Genomic DNA, 24937 nt, shown 5'->3' on the forward strand with positions numbered 1-24937 from the left:
ATAATCACAATGGACTCAGCAAATGTCCAAACGCTCATCACACCAGTGCAACTTTATTAGGAAAACAACCGTAATGCAGCACACAACATCAAGGCCCTAAAATGCTGATTCCTTTCCTGGGACGTCCACTCATTTGGTGCGCAGAAGCATCATCTCTAAAAACAAAACATACATGACACTGCATACAAAACCACAGCAATGGATCTTCAACCGAGTTTTCCACCAAATATAGTCCTCGGGAGTATTGTGGAATGGAACCCTATCGAAACAGTGCATACAGTAGCGTCACGATCAGTTCACCTTAACAATACAGCCGGATCCTATCAGTCCACCTTAACAATGCATCGTGATCCTATCTACCTTGATGTTCTTGAACAGTAACCGTGGACAATATGAGCAGGAAGCTTGAAAACAAAACTGTAAGAATAGAACATGGTCAAAGTTGTATAATTATGTCGCATTAAGATCAAAAAGTATTTCTTTCATTTAGTGCTCAACTGATAATGATCCATGGGTGCGTGAGCGTCATAGATATAATCAGCAAATGTGTCCCATCATGTAAACAAAAAGTGTCAGTGATTAATGTTCTTGAAAATGTAAACTGCATTTTAACAACAACGAGAAGCATCAGTATGTTTACTGGTTTCTTGCTGGTGTTGAAAACAGAATGGCAAACTTAAAAACAGAATTGAAGGCAAGAATTATATAATTTCCAGTAAACCAATAGTATTTCCGGAAGACCCAAGACCAAGCTCGAGGAAATTAAAAAGATCGTGCATAAGTCATGGCGGCGCTAATGTGCCAAACAGCTCAGAATAAACTTGATTTCTATATTTTCTATCATCTTGATGAGCCAATGTGTATGAGATTGCTCTATAGACAAAGCACATCAGATGTTCATAAGATGTCATATTTTACATAAACAAAAATAAGATTTATTATGAACAAACACATTCTCCACTGCAGAAAGGGTTAAGAGATCCAAGTGAACTGTGAACTTGTGAGTTTTAATCAGGCGACGTTCTGGCAGAACGTTCCTTTCAGGATGATTGGAAAGTGTTCCAGTCCAAGTTCAACAGCACTTTTTCAGAAGCATCAGAAAACATTCTCTCTCTCTCTCTCTCTCTCTCTCTCTCTCTCTCTCTCTCTCTCTCTCTCTCTCTCTCTCTCTCTCTCTCTCTCTCTCTCTCTCTCTCTCTCTCTCTCTCTCTCTCTCTCTCTCTCTCTCTCTCTCTCTCTCTCTCTCTCTCTCTCTCTCTCTGCCAAGTTATTAAACGTTCAATTATAATTTTATGAAATGCATATGTCAAATTTATGTGGAAATAAACTCTTAAAATCATACAATTTTTGTACAGCTACGATTGCCAGCGTGGCCATTTTAAAAACGTCATAAATCATGAAGAATGTTATGCACTGATGTACTCAGAGTGTTTTTAGCATTCTGTGTTTGTGGAGCTTTCCACACCCGAAACGATTCCACTGCTGTGGCCACCGGGATGAGCAAACAACTCTTTGCTTTTCATTTGAACGAGTAGCTCTCGTCGTCGTACTCCAGCTCAATCTCCTCGTCTTCGTCCAGGAGCCCGTACTTGAACTTCCGATACACGGTCCCGTCCTGTCCCATGTAAACAATGTCGTCCTCCTCATCGTCCTCCTCATCGCCGTCTCCATCTTCGCCGACCTCGCACCGGATGATGCGGTCGCTGTAATCTCCAAAGGACGAGGTGGTGGCTCGACACTCCGCGGCCCCGTTGCTGTCCAGCTTCTCGTAGCCCCCGGCCCCGGCCTTGGCTCGGGGAGCGCCGGCGCCAGGCCGCGCCTTGGAGCGCGCCTGGAGGAAGACGAAGACCCCCGCGCCCACCGCCAGGATCGGCAGGAGGCAGGCGGCGACGAAGCGCTTGGCCGAGCCGCCCGCAGCCTCCAGGTCCTCGGCTCCCCTCAGCACGAAGTTGACGGCGAGGACGCACTCCACTGGGAGGCGGAGGCAGAGCACAACATTAGACTGTAATGGGGGCTTTGTACCGCAGGCCTGGCTGTCCCTGACCAAGGACCTGCTGGCAGACTGACACTCAACATGGGTCGCTGTTTAAGCACTTGGATTTAAGTGAAGTCTCCTCCACCTACGGCTACAAGCCGAGCAAGCATGGAAAGGAGAAACCTTTCATGAAATATTCTCCGCGCAAGTGCTTGACAACAGTATTCCTGCTCCAGTTGATTTTGATCAATCTGATTTTAGCAACAAAGGTGAAACATTTCAAGGTTCTTCAAGCTCGTATGTCTGCTCGTCGTGAAATAAAACACTTTCTGAGCTTTTTCTTCCTCTTTGTGACAGTGGCCTTTTGACAGCTAGTGTTTTTTTGTTTTAACCTCAAAACTATACTCAATTTTCCCCCCAATTACTGACACTATCCGGTAACCTCGTGGCGTGAGAATCATTGTTAATCACTCAGAAGCAAAGCAGGATGTGAATTAGGCTGACCTTGGCCTTGATTTGGAATGGTTTGTACAACTCTGTCTGGCTCTTGCGTCCCTGAGCCACAGGCATCAAGGACAGAAATACATTTCAGTCAAAACATTCATCATGAGTTCCCACTGACTCTAAACCCTTCTTTTTGTCATAAGGAAGCATTCTTGTATAGGCCGAAAACAATTTGTCAAGGAGTCACATAGAAGATTTTATACAAGAGTGTTTGTATTTTCCATTCGACACAGGACGTCACTGTCCCCGGCCACCCCACACAACATATGCCAGACACACACACACACACACACACACACCTCTACACTACTCAGACCCCCTCACTACTCGGACCCCTACACACACACACACACACACACACACACACACACACACACACACACACACTACTCGAACCCCCACCCTCCTCTGTATGTGTTGCTTTACATTGGGAGGCGTGGCAGTCGCAGCACTCCCTTGGAATGGGGGCTCCGTCGAGGCGGTTTTGGCTCCCGCAGCAGCTCAGGCATCGGCCGTCGTCGGATAGGATCTGTGGCACCGGACACACCGTGCAGTTGCGCTCGCTGGGACCGCGGCAGTCCAGGCACGTCGGATCACACGGCACGCAGTTTGGTTCAGAGTCCTGGGAATCAGAAGCCTGGAGGGCGTGATGTGGATGAGTTCGTTAATACACACAACCGCAACACAGACACACAGACACACACACAGACACACACACACACACACACACACACACACACACACACACACACACACACACAGTCTGTTACCTGAGAAGCAGCATAAAAACCCAGTAAACACTGGGATATACAGATGCTTCCAACGAGCCTGTAGCCTTCATAACAACTGTCACATGTTGTGGCGTCCTTGTCTGAAAGCAGAGCGAGCAGAGAGAGAGAGAGAGAGAGAGAGAGAGAGATGACTAAAATGTATTTTATTGAGAGAAACCTATGTAGAATTTATAATGTGTATTTCAATTTATACCCACACCCATACTGCCAGCCTTTAAATTAAATTTATGTTGCGCGCGGAATCACATTTTGTATATTCTGTGGATTTGTCTCTGATTTTTCCGATTTTTTCTTTATGCTGTCAGCACAACCAATCCTTACCAATCTAAATTCTTTGCCGAAAAAAAATGAACTCCGAATTAACAGATTCTGCTGCAGAATAAACAGATTCTGCTTCTGAATATACTGTATTACACAGTTGTAAATATGCACTGGAAAAATGTAAGATAATGGAACTATGACTGTGTAACATCTAATCACATAGCATGGATAGAATTTCAAAATGAAAGCACAGGGCCTTCACTTTATGTTCCTGTTAAAAGTTCAAACCTAAACGTAAAACCTTTCCTCTCCCTTTCACTCGGACAAACATGCTTCCGCGCTCTTTACCCTGGCAGGTCTTGCAGGTGGGGTGGCACCGGCTGCAGGTCCCGCCCGGGGCGTCCTGGTAGAAGCCGGCGGGGCAGCTCTGCAGGCACTGGCCCCACCGCCTCAGGAGCAGGAAACCCTCGCGGCAGCTCACGCACTCGCTGCCGCCGGGCCCCGAACACCGGCTGCAGGAGGGCTCACAGCGCTCGCACTGCCCGGAGGTGCTGTTCCCAAAGTGACTGGCGAGGGGAGGAAAAGGGAGTTTGAGTGAGGCGGGCGAACGAGGCGAGAGAACGGCAGAGGAGATCCGCGTGATCTCACCCTTCCGAGCAGGTTTCCACGCAGCCGTGTCCTTGCCGGAGAAGTCCGGCTTTGCACGTGATGCACTGCACGCTGTGTCGCCCCGAACACGACTCGCAGCTGTGGTGACAGCCCTGGCACGAGAGTTCATCCCCGTCGCCATAGTAACCGGCAGGACACGCCTCCACGCAGGTGTTGTCTGATGGTAACAGTGAAATATTATAATTATGCGCGTAGCATTTTTTACCAGAGTTCCCAAAGTGCGCTGCATAAAGACTCAGCAAATCAATAGCAAAAATCAATAACCGAACAAGCAATTATGCAGAATAGAGGGAATCAATGGAATTACGCCGTCAGTGATGACGATGTTGAAATAGAAACGATAAGTCAATTTAGAAATAGAGAAAAAAGGAACTTGAACACATCCTCTTCGGGTTTCTGTTTCTTTTCCCTGATCCGTAGACAGCGAGGTTCTTGTTCAAATAAAACATCAGATACCTGATGGAACAGTCCAGAGAGTTCCGCCCGTTACACGTCCAAAGTAAATACTCTCAGTATAAACTGACTACACGTTGATGTTAATATATAACTTAGCGTCAGCTTGTCACTAAATGTTAACAGTGTTAATACGAAACCGCGCCAACACACAGTAGGTATCAGTTACACACGGCTGGTGTATGGTTAAAGAGGGGTACGTTTAGGTGTGGGTTAGGGTTAGGGTTAGTTAACCCAATGTGCAGACAAGTTGTTGCCAAGTCAAGTATTGGGTTGATAAGTTGATAAGTAACATCAACTTAGTTATCAATTGTGAGACCATTTCAGCCATATTATAACATTCTGAACATTTTCTACATGGACGTGGCTACTGATCAAACCATCAGAGGAAATGCAGCTTGGTCAGTTGCTACCAACACTGGTGAATCTAATGGAAAAGCTGCGGCACCAGACAGGGTAAGGGAGACACCGTAACGCACCGAGGAGGAAGCGCGGGGCGTTGCAGCTGAAGCACCGCTCTCCGCCCGGCCCGGAGCATCGGTGGCAGAGCGGGTGGCACAGCTGGCATTCCCCGTCCTGGTCCATGTAGGAGCGCAGCGAGCACTCGCTGTACCACACGCAGTGCCCCGTCTCGTCTCTACGCATGTGGCCCTCGCAGCTGAGGCAGGAGGACGGGTCGGGACCCGAGCACGTCAGACAGGACCCGTCGCAGTCTGCGGAGAACAGAGCGACGTCAGACACGGGGCCTGGATCTCGAAAGAACAAAAAGAAGCCCGGGAAAAAACGCCCAAGCCGAGCGACGGCCGCCTCACCCCTGCACTCGGCCGCGTCGGCGTCGTGGTAGGTGTTGCCGGGACAGCGAGGCAGACACTCCCCGTTGTATCGCACGGCCTTCCGGTTTCGACACGCGGCGCAGTCGTCCGAGTCTGGGCCGTCGCACGAGGCGCAGTCGGCATGGCAACGCACGCACTCCTGCTCCTCCGCGCTGGCAAAGAAGCCGCTGGGACAGTCGTCCACACACTTGTCCTCGTGGAGAAAGAAGTACTCAGAACAATCTAGGAGAGACGGAGAGAGGGGTTTTGTCATCGGAACACCTCGGGACTTATTATCCAATAAAAAAAAATGCAATGTTGCTCGGAGCTCTCACCGTGACACAGGCCGCCGCGGTTGCACTCCCTGCAGTCGGGCGGACACCGCACGCACTCCGTCTCTGTGGCGTGGTGTCCCTCAGGGCAGCGCGCCAAGCACACGTGGCCCAGTAAGAGGAAGGGGCTGATGCAGCTCAGGCAGTGGGAGGTGTTCCCCCGGCAGGACCCGCACGTCGGGGCGCACGGCTGGCAATGCCCCCGCTCCGGAAAGCCTCTGGGGGTGAGACAGAGCGGAGCGGAGGGGAAAGAGAGGTAAAAGAGTTAAGGTGGGAAAACGGATACCAGTGCAGACAAATTGGCATCTATGAAGTGTCCAGAAATTCGGCAACATGGCTAGTCCAGCATCGATAACAGAATGGTAATTTCTACATCATATTACTATGTTTAGCAGATTTAGCGTATGTCGTCAGTGTTTAGGGTCTAATCTAGATTCACTTTGACGATGTCAGTCTATATGCATGTGTGAATGTATACGATGTACTGCATAAAGGTGAAGGTGTCTCGTGGGGTGTAGCGACAACTTATTATGTGTTCATATTATTAAAGACTTTATAAAGTATTACACGGGATTAGGTGTGTACCCCACCCTATTATCAGCACATGGGATGTAGCACCAGACGCTGTGTATTTGTGTACACACAAACTGTGATACGGAGCGATTGGGACGCGACAATTTGGTGCAACGATGATTTGATATTTGGGAAAAGAAATCTGCTGAATCACAAAACCGCCTTTGCTACTATACAGTGCAAAAGACGTGCACTTGTCCTTCGGGGAGGGTGAGAAGATAGATACAAAACAGCCCACACCTGTCGCACTCCGCCACACACACTCCGCCCTGCAGGTAGAGCGGGCTGTGCGCGCTGCGGCAGCCCAGGCAGCGCTGGGCGTCCTGGCAGGTCACGCAGCCCGGTGGACAGTCATCGCACTGACCCGACGTCGCGTTGGCCAACGTCCCGGCGGGACAGCGAAGCACGCAGGACTCCTGGGCCGTCCGAAAATGATCTGCGGGGAAATAGTTTACGTTTTTTTTAACAGTGCGAAGCTGAGCGGTAGGTTTTTAACGATACAGAGTTCAGTCCCGCAGATGGACGCAATGTGGTCATGTGTTGGTAAAAATGTTGTGTTTTTTTCTGATTTATTTTAATAACAACAATAACAATTCAACTTAGAAGTAAAGTCTCTTTTGGTAATGGTAATTATATATATATATTGTTGGGATGGTGTGGTTTAAGCAGCCACACCTGTCTTGGCTCTAGGTAATTGGGCCTGGGAGCAGGGTGGCTGTACGGCTGTTGCTCGTCAGAGAAACCAACGGGCAACAGGTAAAGCACCCATCCCCACACACACGTGTCCATCTGCTCCCGGCTTGTTACATCTTGCCATTCTTAACAATAAACTGCTGTGTTTGCAACATCTCTGCCTGTGTCTCTGTGTCGGAGGGCCCTGAAAACAGTGGCAGTGTGGCAGGCGGAACTGCCACTATATATATATATATAAATGTATATATAATTTCAATACATAGTACAGTACAGACAAAGTTCAGTACATATGCATATGAATTGTGACAATTTAAAAAAAAAAGACACAAAACTGTAAAAGAAATAAAATGCAAAATAATGAAAAAAGATAGAAAGGGCAATAAACACAAATAAAATCAAAATTGTGCTCAACCGGCAGTGGTCCACACGTTACATTAAGTTACAGGCAGGAAGTCACTGCTCTGAAATATTTTGTGTCTTTATCACCTCCTGATGAAAACACATTCGATCCGATAGGAGAAAGGCAGGTGACGGTTCAATCTTTTTTAATCCCAGAGACCAAACCAAAAATAACATCAGCTCAATATCATACCCGAGGAACAGGATTTGCATTCTTTCTTCCCTGGTCCTGAGCACGTCTCACAAGAAGGATGACACGGCGCGCATTCGCCATCTTCACACACGGACAGGAAAAAGTGAGACTCTTACCCACTGTACACACAAACACATTATTAGATCCAGAGGACTCCATCAATCTCTCCAAGTTTCCCGTACTTGTAGTGAAGTGTCGTTCGGGGCAGAGGCCGAGCGGCGTCCCCTCCAAACACTCCCCTCTCTCCCTGCTCACGCCTTCCTCGCAGGAGTCGCAGTCGTCGTGTCTGGGTCCGCCACACGTGTGGCAGGAGCGGTGGCACGGCTCGCAGTCCTGGCTTTCCTCATCCACAAAGAAGCCCTCCCTGCAGTGATCCACACACTCCCCGTCTTCCCAGGACACGCACACACACACGCACACACACAGGTGATAATAGTGTGATTCCTGTGGAAATTAAGTCCATTAAGTTAAAATGGTTGTGATTTTCCAATGGAAGAGAAAGAGGCTTCCTGCAACATTTCACTCAGTAGAAAATCCAAGTGACGCATAACCCACCAGTGGAAATCTCCCTAAAGGAGGAGATTATTATTATTATTATTATTATTATATATTTTTTGCAATCACTACCACATTAAATCACTGTTTTGCATTAAGTGGATTCAGAAAAAAAAAATAATAATTTGCATGGATCACAGCACAGTTAAGGAACGTGGCATTACCGTTACCATATCAGCGAGATTCAATACAGTCCAGTGGGGCAAACGATTTAACCTTTCTAAAAAATAACATAAAGGTCCTTGACCTTGGATTGGGATCTTGGTCAGAAAAACAACCCTTTCCATCAAGACATTTGGCACGAAAGCAACCGTTGACAAAAAAAACCCTGAGTAGTGCTGCTTATTCCTAGAGAAGGTTTCGCTGTGACTGTGATATACAGTTGGTTTATAACTACAGACAGAATGAACTGCAAACTGTTGGTTTTACTCAATCGAAAATGTGGTCCCGGGACCCTTGTTTGCCCAGAGGAATCTTCCAATGAGCCGGAAATAATGGCCAAATTCATTTCTAATGCCTGGGCAGTAAGGACAGGAGCACTAGTATCAGTGTGATGGGCGGGGTTATGCTAGTTTTCAGGTGCCATGTTTTGGGTCAAAGTGCACGTTCCGAGTTGTTGGTGATACCAGAGACGTAGAATCCCACTTCGCACCAGTAGCACTGGTTCTGGTCACAGATGACACAGCGTGCATCCTCGCATTGAGCGCACGCCATGCTGCCATTCACACTGTAGGTTCTGTCCGGGCAGGACCGGTAGCAGTCTGATCCAAAACTTGAGAGGAAGAGCAAGGGACATAGTGTGGTTAAAGTGTACGGTTTTATTTATATGCATCCAGCATTCGTGAAGATCTCTTGGCATTTTTCTTTTCAATTAAGTCACCATATAATAAAGCCCAATAATGTTGATAACATTTAGACATTGGTAGTCACTTACTGGTAGTAACCATCTTCACAGATGATACATTCCGTGCCCTGGCTTGCAATTTCTGCAAAAAAATGTAATAAAATCAAATAAGAAATACGTTAAGGAAATCATCAGCAACAGCAAGTCAGGCAGATGGAACATGTGTGAACGTTTGAAATGGGGTGAGTCGTTTCCAACCTCAAAGCGTGTGGGATTATATGAGTAAGGACAAGTACATCATAACCTGAAGTCATAGACGCTCTGGGTGAGATTTATGTGAAACATCTTCACCTGAAGGTTCATGATTTGTTGATGTGTTATTTTGCTCTGCAGTCTGCAGTTCCTGTTCTCACCAGTAGAGGGCAGTCAAGCATCACACAATAAACTCCTCCTTCTGGCTGCGATCAGCTGCTCATTAGAATCAATGTTAAAAAAAATAAAAATTAAAAAAAAATTAAAATAGATTTAACAACATTGGACATTTTGGGATAATGTAAAAAATCCTTGCGCTGCTCCAGTCAACATTCATAATTTCTACATTCTAGGTGTTTGTGTTGTGTTTCTTTGTGTGTGTGTGTGTGTGTGTGTGTGTGTGTGTGTGTGTGTGTGTATGTGTGTGTGTGTGTGTGCGTGCGCATTAAAATTATTTTTGTGTTATTGTGAAGTCAGTTTTCTGTTGATTTACAAAGTGCCATCAAATAAATGTGTTTCCCAAAATGGAGTAATAATCGTGATAAATAATGGTACTCACAAAACTGAGTGTGTGTGTGTGTGTGTGTGTGTGTGTGTGTGTGTGTGTGTGTGTGTGTGTGTGTGTGTATGGTGAAAGCACAATGCATTGGTATGCATTAAGCGATTGACAGGGCATAAAAACATTCTTGATATTTTCTGTTTATGTTTTCTGTTATTACATTTCACAAGAATTACAGTGGGAATAAATTATTCAACTGCGTGCGTGCGTATGTGCAGTAAGGAAGTTCATTTCTCTCTTCCATCCTAATTAATTCACCCTGTCAATCAAAACCATCCAAGTGGTAACCGTGGAAGTGGCTTACTGTCATCCCCCCAGTCCAAGGCTGTCAAAACATCCCCAAGGACAGAGGAAGAGAGAGAGGGGGGGGGGGTGAGAGAGAGAGAGAGAGAGAGAGAGAGAGAGCGAAAACAAAAACCTTCCTCTGGGGAGTTCTCCGTGGGACGTTCTCACATTCTATCCCGCTCTTCCCCCCTCGTTCCTCCACAACTTAACACTAGACCCGACAAGCCGCGACCTGTTGACGCAATTACGCACGCACACACACACACACACACACACACACACACACACACACACACACACACACACACACACACACACACACACACACACACACACACACACACACACACACACACACACACACCCCACAATCTTACCTAAGCACGCCAACAGACTGAATAAACTCCTAAATAAAAGGCCGGGTCTCTCATTGGGTCCAAGCCGGTCACAACGGAGGAGGTGGCGGAACTGGAGGCGTTATCCCGGGGACAACGCCTCCCACCCCCTACACGGCGCGTCAGCCAACCTAAAGAGCACCTTTCGAGAACAGACTCATCCGACCCCCGCTGCGCAAAGGATACAGGAGGCCATTCCTGCCGGGTGCGATCAGACTCTACAATTCATCGGCCTCTGCCGGGCCTGCGGACGGTGAACTGTCCGCGGACTGAACTTGCTTTTATCATATGTTTTTTTTTTTGTTTGTTTGTTTTTTTGTAACATTCTGCTCCTCGCACATCAGAGCTACCAGAGCACTTGAATGTGTCTGAACGCTATGAGTATATCTGGACCGCCATTGGACTTGGTCGTGCCTTTTTATTCTTTCATTTGATCGGTCTGATCCCTTCGCCCTTGCACACCAATAGCGGCTGAGTGATGTTTGATTGTGTTGAGTGTTTGAATGTGTTGACGTACCGGATCTGTATTAAATCTGGGATTTAATGTACCTGGCCGCCGTAACCATTCAATTTCCCTCCGGGGACTAATAAAGTCATCTATCTATTTATCCATCCATCACACACCGTCAGCCTCCCGCTGGAAATGCGTCACATCAGCGCTACAGCAGACTTGTGAGACCGTAATATAATTATTGCTTTATATCCCCACTCGCAGCGCTGGTCTGAACTGCATTTAGGACGGAAGGACAGATGTGGAAGTGGACGGCTGACGGAAGAGAAGGAAGAGCGGAGGTTTGCTTGCGCTTCAACGTATTGAGGGAATAGATCTTTCGCGGGGAGACGTTTTCCCTTCAGACGCCCATTTCTCAAAGCCTAATTATTCTATTAAAGTTTTTGGAAAACCAGGACAAAGCCGATACGCACGCTTCCCGAGGACACAGTTACACTGGCGAGACGTGACCGCCCGTCAGGGGTGGGAGGTTAGAACGGGACACTCAAGTATGGCACTTAAGTACAGTTAGTAAGTACAGCTTTACTTGTTCCATTACAGGGGAGTTTCTACTTTTGCTGCACTACATGCATCTACGCCTCTTCACTCCACAGTGCATTTTCCATACTTAGCAATAGTGCCTTGTACTGTCTAGCGCACACCAAAGGACTTGTGGAAATGGAAATATCTTGTCTTAAGTCATTTAAAACCTTGCAATCAGTCTCGGACGAGTTTGGAAGTCTGAGTAGAATATCCGTCTGCTTTGATATTATCTGAAGTCTCAGCCGCAGTGTGTGTTAGAATCCCAGGATGTGTGATCCCATGTGTCCCACTGTCTTTCTCAGTCCAACAGTGTGTGCACTACCGGGATTTAAAGGTGGGCTTCTGTCTTTTGAAAGCCCTTTGGTGCATCGTCGCCATGAAACGCCGAAGCGAGAGAGATAGAAGCCCCCGACGCGGGCTCAGGGATGTGACACTCAACTCGAGCCCCGCGCTCCACGAAGACGCCAGGCAGCCTCCGTAATGTCAGTGGGTACGGAACCTGTCCCCGGTCACATCAGCCTGTACCCGCAGCGGAGGCAGGTCTGTTCCCGCGGGAGCCATTTCTAAACTCCCGCGGGACGCGGCTGAGTTTCTAACGAGATCTCAACCGTGTCCTTGGGTGCAGCGGTTACGGTGTTCCAGACACTTTTAGCCCGAAAAAATGGCCAAGGAGAATAACAATAATGAATATCCCAACAACAATAGGGGTCCAGCCCACAGGGCTAATAGATTAAGCAGCAGGCAACAATACACTGGGTCCAGGGCAGTCAGTCCTCTGTTAAAGTTCAATGAGGAGTGTGCTTTGGCTTTCTGTTGTGGTGTGTTTTGTGACTGCAGAAGTTCATTCCTTCATTCCGGCCTGGTTACAGTGTCATTCTATGATCGGACGGTGTTCTGTGGGTTTCCTACGCCGCAACGCCCGTTATCATTCTGAAGTAGGGCTGCATGATTATGGCTAAAATGATAATCATGATTATTTTAGTCAGTTTTGTGAGTACCATTATTTGTCACGATTATTACTCCATTTTGGGAAACACATTTATATGATGGCACTTTGTAAATCAACAGAAAACTGACTTCACTATAACACAAAATTTAAATGCACACACACACACACACGTGTGCACACACACACACACACACACGTGTGCACACACACACACACACACACACACACACACACACACTTAACCTTTTGCTCAATAAATCTTTATTCTCTTTCGCCGACGCTGTTTTCATTGCAAAAGGCTACTATCGAAGCGTTTTCCCATAATCTGCTGACCGACTAGTTTATCTCCGGGGAATTGTGATTACTAAGACGGAGTGAGTGGCCGGGGAGTCGTGGTGCAGTGTGGATGCGGGGGGAGGAATATTCCACCCAGAACACATAACAGGAGAATAACAAGGGAGTGTCACCGCATGGCGCGTCAGCTTAGCGCAATAACAGTCACAATAGTTACGTTCCACGGTGTCATGGTAATTATCAGTGGGAGTAGAGCAGGGTCAAATCCTGCGTGTCAGACCAGACCATAATGACATCAGGCCGAATTTCACAACTTCTCAGTTTCCTGATACATACTGTTAGGAACACTGTACTTTGTAATGATGATTATTATTGTGACTGCAGTTTTCACCAGCGGGAGCAGGAGATGTGAATGAAGTGCTTGAATCGTCGGACAGACCGATCCCGAGTGGAGAAGAAACGATTAATGGCAAAAGGTGGGATTCAAAGCCACGATATATACAACATAACATGAACCAGAGTTTGAACCTCTTGTTTTACCGAAATGCTTCTAAACCTGCCAGTTATTAATTTGGGTAAACTGTGTTTAACTAAATAGCTAGAAAACAGAATTCCTATTAATTGTATTAATCCAATAGCGTTGCATATTGTGAGGTTTAAGTGCAGTCCTCTGGGACTGGTGTGATACCCTGGAAAAAAGTACATCTTTGATCAATATTTAATTATTCTGTTTTTACAATGTCATGGTTTCTTCCACCTGATACAGTGACAGCACAGGTAAATAAATATTGAATCATGCAGAAAGAAACAGTGTATCTGGATGTGTGTGTGTGTGTGTGTGTGTGTGTATATGAGAGAGGGAGATGAGAGAGAGAGAGAGAGAGAGAGAGAGTCCACTCACTCTGTTGACACTTCCTGCAACCCTCCTCACAGGGTTGACAGTTTTCGTAGTCTGGATCTGCGACCTCACCTGACACAAAGGACAAAGGCGGAATTTTATATATATATACAGTATATACACTACTCACAAAAAGTTAGGGATATTTGGCTTTCGGGTGAAATTTTTGGAAAATGTAAAAAGTTCACGCTACAGTGATATTATATCATGAAAGTTGGGCATTTAAGTAGAAGATTGCAATGGTGATTTCCTCATCTCAAACAATTTATTGAAAACAAAAGCCAACAACAGTGGTGGGTATACCACACCAAAAAATGTCAATGTCTCAATAACTTGTCATGTGCCCTTGAGCATCAAATAGAGCTTGACAACCACGTCTCATGCATAGGTTTTCTATGGGATTCAGGTCTGGAGAAAGTGTAGGCCACTCCATTTGAGGTGCCCCAACTTAGGCCTGTGTTGTTCATGCAGGGGCACAATGACTGGATTAATGATGTTATTCAGGTAGTATGAGCTTGTCACTGTACCATTCACAAAGTGTAGGGCAGTTCTGTATTGACTAGACACACCCGCCCACACTGTAACACCACCACCTCCAAAGGCTCGTCTGGTGACAACAGTGGCTGATGCATAGTGCTCTCCTTGACGTCTCCAACATCGTTGGCGGCCATCATTTCTGCTCAACGTGAATCGACTTTCATCAGAGAACACCACTGAGGCCCATTGGTCCCTCGTCCAGCGTAAATGCTCCCTGGCCCATGCAAGACGATGATGCCTGTGCCTGGTGGTGTGGTCAGGTACCCTTGCAGGTCATCTAGCACGTAGACCACGCCAATGTAAACGGTTTTGAATGGTCTGACGTGACACTTGGGTGCCTGTCACCTCCCTTAAATGTGTCTGGAGTTGAGTGGCATTCATCATCTGGTTCCGCAGGGCACTGTTCACAATGAAGCGCTCATCAGTGCGGGATGTGGCCAAAGGACGTCCACTTCTATGTCTTTCTGTGACTCTTCCAGTCTCTCTGTATCTCTGTTGCAACCTGCTGATGACGCTCTGTGACACTCTAAGCTCAGTGGCCACTTCCCTCTGAGAACATCCTGTTTGAAGCCTCGCAAGGCGAGGGACTGTTGATCAGTTGTTAGGTGTCGTCTTGGTCTCATGATGTCAAAATGTGAACAGCATGATGAAGAGGACTGTTTAAATACCAACTCTAATTGAACCAGGAAATGCATTGGTCGATTCATGGATCAAACACCTGTTGTGAATTTTGCCGTTCAGCTCCTTGTTAGAGAACAGAAAGTTGTGCAAAAAGTACTGAAACATTGAACAGTTGGACATGTGCATTCAAAAATTTAGAGAAGGTCAAATTAAGTTCACCTGTAAAGGTTATAGTGCATTTTAGGTTCATCCTGAAATTTCCCCCGAAAGCCAAATATCCCTAACTTTTTGTGAGTAATATATATATATATATATATATATATATATATATATATATATATATATATACACAGTATATACACATACCATTGGAACATATGTATATACATAATACATAGACATATATATAATAAAAAAACATAAATACATTATTTAAATATATTTTAGGAGAGAGATGAAAAAGTAATAAAGAAAAAATAACAGAAATATTAAGAACTACTATATTCAATAGAAAATTGTATACTGTGTATACACATATATACTGTATATGTATATATTGTATACTCTGTGTGTGTGCAAAAAATGGCAGGGAATTTTATTGTGTAATGATATTTGAAGATTCATCATTTCTGCCTTTGCATGCTTATTCCTATTCCTTGAAATCTTTGATGACAAACTAAGACTGAATTTTCCTTTTTTTTTTTATTTTTTTTTTGAATTTAAGGTGTCCATTTGTTTATTTGTTTATGTTTTACACCTCCTCCCCGTCGTTCTAAACAACGATCGCGGGACAGACTGAGGCAGCCAGACAGTCAGACACCACAACTCCCACCTGCTGGAGGTGTGAGTTCAGACTCTCCAGAATCACAGTCTGTCTGAAGGAGGGTTTTTTTTTTTTGTTTTTTTTCTCTCTCTCTCTCTTCGTTGTTGAAAGGAAGCCTGTTTGGACTCGTCTGCCACATATGATAAGAATTTCCTCTCATCCTCCCCTTTCCCAAACCTCTCACACTCACATACACACCCTAATCCTCCCTCTGCATCCGCTGCGCTGCGGTGTCTCCTTCCTGGCTGCGGACCACTCACTTTCCCTCACTAGCCTCACCTCTCCTCCACGCTCGGCCTCACCTTCTTAATCGCCTGATATTTCCAGGGCCCGGTAAACACCGTCGGCCCCTTTTCGATATCATTAAGCTGATGTGTTTTGCTTGAACAGAAGCCAGATTACACCAACAGAAAAGCCTCACCTACCGTAATGAGCGAGCAGACAGCTGAAACAGCTCGGGGGCAACTTTTGTTGTTGTCGTAGGTTCATGTTGTTGATTTCCAGCATTAATAAAATCGGTTATAAATAAAAGATAACTGGCGAAATGAAAATTGGATGTTCTCAATGATCGTTGACCCCCCCCCAGCTGGAAAAATATACTCAAATTCATTAAGATCAAATCCCTTCTGAAAATGTATTTCCCAGGTGTGAATGTACACTGTGCAGTATTAATGAGCTGAACGGAGGCCACGGTGATCCGGGCACCGTTTTGTAGCGTTCTACTAGAAGTAGAAACAGCCTGATCTCTATAATAAAACTTTATTAATAAAATAATTACTTAGACATTTTACTGAAGTAAGAGCACAAATACCGTGCAAAAGTACCCCACTGGTATTTTTGCTGAATTAAAATTGGATCAGTACTTGACCTTAAATATACTGAAAGTATTTAAAGGGGAACTATGAAATTATGCGAAACTCACTTTTTCAGTGCTTGTGCACATACATTTGCGTCTCTGATGGGCCTACTAACACAGTTGATCTCAAGTTTTTGTTTTTTTAGAAGTGTACCCCCCTAAAATCCTTTTTTCAGCGGACCCCTTCACTGGCACTGGGAGAAAAAATAAATAAAATTAACCTAAATGACGTACTGTATGTGCATCGTATTTGTTTCTTTTGTTTTTTTCAACATTATATACAACCACTATATACCAGAGTACTCCCTGCAATGCCACAAAGTACCCCCAGGGGTACGAGTACCCCCATTTGAAGAACACTAGTACTAACACACAAACGGTGAAATAAGACAATCCAGTCAGTCTTTTTTGTGAGCCGACCTGTTTCAGAAAACATGTCCTTCATTGAGCCGTTCAGCTTTGTGTCTCAGTACAACGTTGCATTGAGAGGTAGAACCGCCCCCACCTGAGTAACTCCACTCACGGCTGGAGCCTGACCAGACCCGCTTGCGTCGAAGGTAAGAGCTAATCATGGGAAGTGAATCTGTTGGCTGCAGAGACCAGCACAAATCTTCTTTAAGAAAGAGGAATTAATACTGACTGTTTGTGACAAAATGGTAGATGATGGAAATGTAAGTATTCAAAAATAAATTGTGTTTCTTTCTGTGTGTGTGTGTGTGTGTGTGTGTGTCTGCGTGTCCACATTAGGTTGGCTGTGCTGTTGGCTGTGCTGTAGGCTGCGGCGTGCGATCCGCTCCGCATTTCTCCAAACAAAACCGCAGATGTATTTATTTGATTTATGTGATTTTCCGACGTTTCCGTAATTGAGTGAAACAAAACAGCCCCAAGCTCCGCCAGTCTCTTGTGGGGCTCCAAGCTCCGCGCCGCTCCGGACACCGCGGTGAAAGTCGGAACAAACTAACCCTAACCACATGTTAGAACGGCTCAAATGCATAATCCGAGCGGTATTTTCAACAAAAAAATAAATAAAAATCTTCAAAAACATGTTTTGGGGACCTCAGAGACCATATATTAACTTGGTGAAAAGGAGCATAATAGGTCCTCTTCAAAGTAAAAGGTAGGCTCTGCTATATAAGAATAAAAACACATTTGTCATTAAAATTGTATTTTGTCATCAAGATCAAAAGTCTGCACTTGGAACAACGCCTAAATAGTGAATCTAAGGGATTGAAATGCTCGTACATAGAAATGGACAAAAATACGTTTTCAGCTTGCAATAGCATTTTTTTCTGTGAAATGAAAATTAAAAACTACAGTGATGTGGCTGTAGTAGAGAAAAAACTATACTGTAGATTTGCTGTGAAATGTATGCGAGTAAAAGTCAAAAGCCTCCTTAACAGTATACACTTAAGTAAGAACAGATACCTGAAAAATAACTAAAATAACTTGAACTAAATGTTACTTTCCACCAATGGAAAGGTGGGTTGTAGCACTTTTGGAGCGGGTGTGGACCCCCACCGGGCGTCTCTCACCGTCCCCACACTCCTGTGGGACGCAGCGTCCGTCCCGCAGGTTGTGTCCGGCGTCACAGTGGAGGCAGCGATCCGCAGCGGCACAGAGGCGGCAGTCGGCCGCACACGGCTCACAGCGCCGCCGCCACGAGTGGAAGAATCCCTCGGGACACGCGTCACGGCACTCGCCCCCAAACAGGTACGTGTCGACCCCGAACCTATCTGCACGTGGGGCGGGGGAGAGAGAGAGAGAGAGAGAGAGAGAGAGAGAGAGTTTCAAAAGCGCCTTTATTGAACTCGTGCAGTAGTTACCGTGATTCCAATGGTACAAGCACAAGCGCAAAAAATATATATAAATAATAAAAGAATGATAATAAAGTCAACATTTAAAAAAGTAAAACCATGCAAGAAAACTGTAACAATCCAACAGAGGGGGGGGGGGGGGGGAACCATTTTCAGTTCCAGTAAATTACGACACCAAAAGGATCAAGTAAACACAGAGCAGATTGCGTTTCCACGAGCGGGAAATAGAGAGATAGATAGATAGATATGGTAGATAGACAGACAAACAGATAGATAGCGAGTTATATAGTTATAGATAGACAGACAGATAGATAGATAGATATATACTGTCGACAGACAGACAGACAGACGTATAGCTACAGCAGATAGATAGACACAAAGTCAGGCAAATGAGAGTGAAAGAGAGAAAAAGTGATTCTCAGACGGACAGGGAGAAAAAGTTAAATATTCTCGGGGTGAGCAAATATTTTCCAAATACAGATCGAATTATGAGGAATTTATACATTGATGCAATAACACCAGTCAGAGAACTGCGGGAACGTTTTATCTCGTCTCATTTGAACACCACGGCGGGCAAGACACTCGAATTTAACACAATGTGATGTTTTCTGAGGAAAGCATCACCACGTGTACACACACATCCCCACGGCACCTACTGAGCCTGTGAGCATCCACACACTGAACCAACACAAGCCACTTGCAGTTCTGCAGTTATATTACTTGAAATAAAACAAACTGCACACGCAAAAAAAATAAAATAAACCGGCAATATATGGAAAATCTGCCCGATATACACCAAACCTGATGGTAAACAACAGGTGACCTAAAAATAACAGAAAGAAAAAAAGTTTAATGAGGTAGACTGGAAAAAATAAAAGGTAACGTCCAAAAAGGAAATAGACGGTCAACTCCAATTACTTATGAAGTAAACAGTGAACCAGGAAGATGAACGTACAACAAACCCGACATGAAATCTAACCGTAAACAGTCAAATAAATGCTGCAATAAGCCAATACACCAAGCATTATGTCGGCTGTGCATTTTTTTTTTTTTAAATGATCTGTAAAAACATGTACGTATGTTTGGCATATACGCATCCCCATCTTTCAAATCGCACTTTTTCCTCAAATCCACGCATTTCCTTTGAAACCTTCTCTGACGGCGCTCTCCGCCAGCTTTGGACCTCGATGCGTTGAAGATCCGCCCCCCCCGCGAAAGCCGCGTAAAGCTGCGCGTTTAATATTCAAATGTCAGCGCCATGAAAGCCCCGCTTCAGACGTCGGCCCTCGCCCGCCAGCCAGCGAGCGAGCGAGCGAGCGGCCGAGATACGGGGCGAACTCTGCGGCGGGAGGAGCGGCGCAGACGCACACAGATGGAAAGGCTCTCCGCGTTATTATTGTTATGTCTCATTGAGCTGGAGACAAACCCGCCGTTAAACAGAACCACATTTAGAAGCAGCAATGTCAGACAAACTTTCTGGCTAATTGAGATGGTCTGTGCATATGTGTGTGTGTGTGTGTGTGTGTGTGTGTGAGAGAGAGAGAGAGGGAGAGAGAGAGAGAATGTGTGAGGTTAAAATCTGGTGTTAATCTTCTCCTCAGTTGGCTGGAGAGTGTGTGTGCGTGTGTGTGTGTGTGTGTGTGTGTGTGTGTGTGTGTGTAAGGGTCTGAGCGCGTGCGTGTGTGTGCGCGTGTGTGTGTGTGTGTGTGTGTGCGTGCGTGTGTAATAGAATCTTCACTGTGTAAACAAGTTCATCCCGCAGCCATAATACTGTCTGCGAAGCTGTGATGGAGACAGTTATTACAACAGCCGTCACTACGACCCCGATGGAGCTTCACCCCAAAAACACCTGTTCGACCAAATTCTCGTATCTTCAAAAATGAATCCTGCCGATTATTAAACCCTATCTTGCTGACTTGCTGGGAGGGCCGTGTCAGCAGTGAAATAAGTATCGACGAGGTTTCCATAGTCAGAAGAGTCAAATCTTTTCAAAGCGGAAAATCCATGAGTCGGGTGGATCACACCACGAGGCCCAAATGTTTTATTTTCTTCCCGCGCGTTTGAAAGCGTTTCCAGTTCGCAGCGGGTCGACGGCAGGAAGTGACGCTGCCTTCCACGGGAACCCGGAAAAATGCCACCCGCGCCGGGCGTCCCCATGTTAACATAGCATCAAATCTACGGGGCAATTCAAAACGACGTCATACGTGTTCAAATAGATAACCTATGCGGAGGGAACGCTGCGCGCCACCACGTTGCAGAATGCACCGCTGGAAACATCATGTAGAGCAGCACGTGCAGAATGCAAATACATTGGAACGGTCGCGTCTTGAAACGTACCGGCCGAATAAAGTTTAAAGTAAGACACGAATTAAATTAAATTAGGCATTCTTAAAAAAAAAAAAAAAAAAAAAAAAAGACCACTGATTCGTACGGATTACCACTTTAAAGGAACCGTTTATCAAATACAAATAAACATCTGAAGGTCTGAGAGGAAATTTAATTCTTGGAACGGTGTGGGGGAAAAAAAAACAAAAAAAACGTGTGAAAACTTGTTTGGCTCCACAGAGCTCTGGAACTCTGTAATACAGGGAGGAGGAAACAACCTGGCGGATTCCTCCCCCCCCCCCCCCCCCCCCTCATACAGCACAGGTTATTTCATTAGGCTGGAGGCAAACTCGGGCCCGAATCCCCCGAGACGAGCTGCGTGAGGAGGTAGTGAACGGACGACTACTGTAGGTTCCTTTAAAACGCATCCATCAGGCAAACCTGGAAATCAGCGCCTTAAATAGACTCAGAACATGTCGTCTGCCAAAAGGAAACAAACAAACACATCAATTTACGGAACAAGCGTTTTTTTCTACGTTTTCTGCTTTTCTCCTTCTTCTGGGATTTTTTCCCCCCTTGTATTTGAAATGAGTATCATATTAATGTTGCGTGAATATAAAACTGAATAAATCATTAAGCCGACATCGACATTAGTATGACTTCCAGTTGTGGTGACTCCAACTCCCCGGGCTTTGGAGAGGTTGTTTAAAAGCGACGCTAATTAAATTGTTCCTCTACCTTTGTCACAACTGGTGCAGTTGACAGGTCCCTCATCGTTGCACTCCTGGCAGGTGTGGTGACAGCGGTGGCACTGCCTGTCCCTGGGATATCGCCCCTTCTGGCAGCCGATGTCACATCTCCCCTCGTCAAAAAACCTGGCGGTTGGAAAGGCGAGGGAGAACGGACGAACAAAACTGAAAACGCACACAAACACGCAGAGGATTCTTCCCCGGCACCCCATTTTTACCCCGGTATTGGAACGATATCAGATATTGCTATTGTTGCATGACGACACTCCTTCACTAAGGATTGCATCCACATTCTGCATTTGCAGAAACGTGAAGTTTAGGTCTTTGAACTGGTATCGGCAGATACAAGTCATAAAAGTGCATTCCAACATCCAGTTGAGATCAAAAACAGACAAATCTACCAATCTGAGTCAAATCATGCAGAACTATAATGTGTACTATATTTATTATTTATGAAAAAAATCGAAAACAAATATAAATTGAATTGCGTTTAGCAATTTGGGGAAATTCACCGTCCGCACAGCAGATGAATACATGCGTCAAAAAGGGTTTCAAATGTCTCTGCATTTGTAACCAAGATCTTGTTTTTATTTTTACTTGTCAAAAAGACACGAGATGCATCGCTTCAATAACTCTGCTTCCCATTGACCCGTCGCTGCTCTGGACACACAGGGAGGAAATTAGAAAATTTACCCACACCCCCTAAAAACTGCAGTGTCCTTTTTAACAAGTGTCAAGTCCCTATAGACAGAGTGGGTTTAGAGTGGGAATAAACATTGACGTGATTTTAGGTTGTTTTTTTTATTTTCTCACCGTGAGGGCGGGCAGCTGGTGCAGTCCTCTCTCTCTGGACCCATGCACTGCTGGCACGTGATGTCACACAGGTGACACTTTGCATGAGGACTCATATACTCTCCTGGGGATGGAGCGCGACAGGGAACATGGCATGGTAACACGTGAGGAGGCCAGTTCACAGGCTTTCTGCAGGTTTCACACAAGTTCAATTCAAGACTTTTTAAGACCCTTTTTTTAAGAGCATTATGATTGCAATTTAAGACCTATTTCACATCCATACTGGCTCCAACAAAAAAAAAAAAAAGTGCGAGGGATATGAAGGAAAATCGGAGACCCACGGGTCTCACCACATACAGTACACTTGTAGTGGTAGCTGACGGGCTGGGGTGGGGTGGGGGACTACCGACACAAATGATAGTTTTCCGAGTTCCCATGAACGCAGCATCACTTCATGCTTTGGAGCGCTTTCCAATCCAGTCTTTTGTGTATTTTAACGTTATACCAGAGAATGAGTCCACTAGTTTATCGATCGTGGAAGGCGTCGTTCTCTGAAGGATGAAAAAATATACATATAAAAAAATTCTAAAATGTAAAAAAAAAACCTTTTGGGATCTGGACAATTTACACAAGTCACCCAAATTGACATGGAAAAAAAAAAAAAGCGACATTCGCCGGAAAGTGAGTTGTCTCCATCTGAACTTCATTGTTCTAATTTTAAACATAATTTTTAAGACCTGTCAAAATCGTATTTGAGACATTTTAAAGGCCTAAAACGAAGATTATTGGGTTTTTAAGACTTTTTAGGGACCCGCGAAAACCCTGATAAGAGATGGTCCTTTATGACACAGTTATTGACACACATTTGAAACGCAGGTCGAATCAGAAGATATGACGTTGAAAAATAAAGGGGTGTGATAGTAACTTCAAACTCTTATTCATCGCATTTAACATTTTGACGCCCACAATATTATAGGTATTTTTATTCAGATTCTTTGGTTACCTTGGTAACCAAAAAAAGTTTTCCGTATCGCAAAACATATTGTGAATGAAGATAATACAGAACTTGATTAAAAAAAGCCAAAATAATCTCTCGGCCAAGCACAATTACACAAAAAAAAAAAAAAAAAAAAGCCTTTATCTACCCAACTATACAAATGGGCTGAGAGTTTTAATACAAAAAATAATGATAAAGTTACGGCTACGACGGAGCGGCGAGAGGAGAGACGTGAAAGACCCCGACTCGGGCCTAAAGACGGGGCGGTGTGTGTTTGTGTGCGACTCCCTCAGGGCGGCAGCGGCGGCGAGCTCGTCCCTCGTCCCGGGATTTCTGTGAAAAGCTGAATTGTTTCCTTCCAAAACAAAGGAGGCTCTTTGTGTACAAACACAACGGGCGGCCGCTTCCCATTCAGCGCGGCCGTTCAAACAGCGCCGACGGAACGCCATCGCTCGCTCTCGCTCTCACGAGGATTCCTTGTCTCCCGTTACCCACGGACACGGACACACACACACCTCAGCACTTTGTTCGGCTAAAACAGCCGGGGAGCAGATTGGAGCAGAAAAAAGAAAGCGCTTCGCTCGGGGGAGTCTAACTTTTCCTCTGTTGTGGACTCTGCTGACCTTGTGAGGACCTTTTAGATCCACTGTGTGTGGGGGGGGGGGGGGGGGGGGGGGTGGCGGCGGTTATGTTGGCATCGCCTTCTACGAGACAGAATCCTGAATCTTGCTGGACTCCCCCCCTCCACAAAAAAAACAAAAAACCCTTTGGTTGCTGGTCCAACAAGAGACTTTTGGTTCTTGGTCCAACGACGCAAGAAGGCGTAGCAGCTCCGCCTCACGCCTCTGACGAATGACAGAGCATTCACTGCAGTTAATGTTTCCCGTCCATACGTTCCTCCTCAACTGAGAGTTTCTACAGTGTCTATGGCAACGGTGTTCATAGCACAATAACACTTTACACCAACTACTTCGATGGTATAAAAAAAAATATATAAAAAAAATAAAAAAGGCAATTTGGAAGAGGGGAGTCGAATAGGAATGTTTGGTAAAAAAAAAAGAAATAAAATAAAAGAATAATAGAATTTCATATCTGGATCCTGAAATGATAGGAATGTTCTCAATAAAGCTGTTCTTTGGACTCTTTGTCCAGTACTATTAGGAGCTGTTCAAATCAAATGGTGTTCCACGCAGTATTTTCTCTACGGTTGGCCTGAGAATGCAAAACACATGGAGGTAATAAACAAAAAAATAAAAAATAAATAGTTCTCAACACTTGTAAGCGACATTTAGTAAATTCCTTATGGGGTGGTTTCACAGACAGGGTTTAATGTAAATCAGGACCCCACTTAAATAACAATTAAATTGTATTAAATATATATAATCAAACATTTTAAAATATCTTTTTGAGCCGTTGCTTAAATTAAAACGAATTAGTTCTAGACTTGGAAGTCCTAGACCGAGGTGATGGAGGACTCGTGGGCTCCTTCCGTCTTGGTCCTGGAGGCCCACGTCCATGAATGCGCAGATTTAATTTAAGCCCTTCACGTAGATCCAGATCAGCTCTGATCTTCCTTCTGGAAATCGGAATTTTTTCTGAGGCCGTTTTAAATCACGACTGAGAAAGGCCATTTCAGTGAATCCAGATTAGATTAGGCCTAATCCTGTGTCCGCGAAACCGCCCCGATATATACTAGAATGATAC

General features: G+C 45.2%; 1 protein-coding gene across 1 annotated transcript; it reads right to left on the reverse strand.

Annotated features, from left to right (window-relative positions):
• Positions 1-1519: 1519 nt before the first annotated feature.
• Positions 1520-22352, reverse strand: LOC307233005 (proprotein convertase subtilisin/kexin type 5-like; the record flags this gene model as incomplete). Its single annotated transcript, XM_080004218.1, has 15 exons — positions 1520-1971; positions 2906-3116; positions 3851-4097; positions 4180-4357; positions 5133-5366; positions 5466-5708; positions 5801-6015; positions 6611-6806; positions 7656-7736; positions 7838-8044; positions 8837-8982; positions 9145-9196; positions 18089-18289; positions 21434-21570; positions 22258-22352. The coding sequence occupies 15 exons, from the start codon at positions 22350-22352 to the stop codon at positions 1520-1522; spliced, it is 2895 nt and encodes a 964-aa protein (XP_079860344.1).
• Between the last annotated feature and the right edge of the window lie 2585 nt (positions 22353-24937).

The sequence above is a fragment of the Zeus faber genome (genome assembly GCF_960531495.2).
Source record: "Zeus faber genome assembly, chromosome: 7".
Lineage (NCBI taxonomy): Eukaryota > Metazoa > Chordata > Actinopteri > Zeiformes > Zeidae > Zeus > Zeus faber.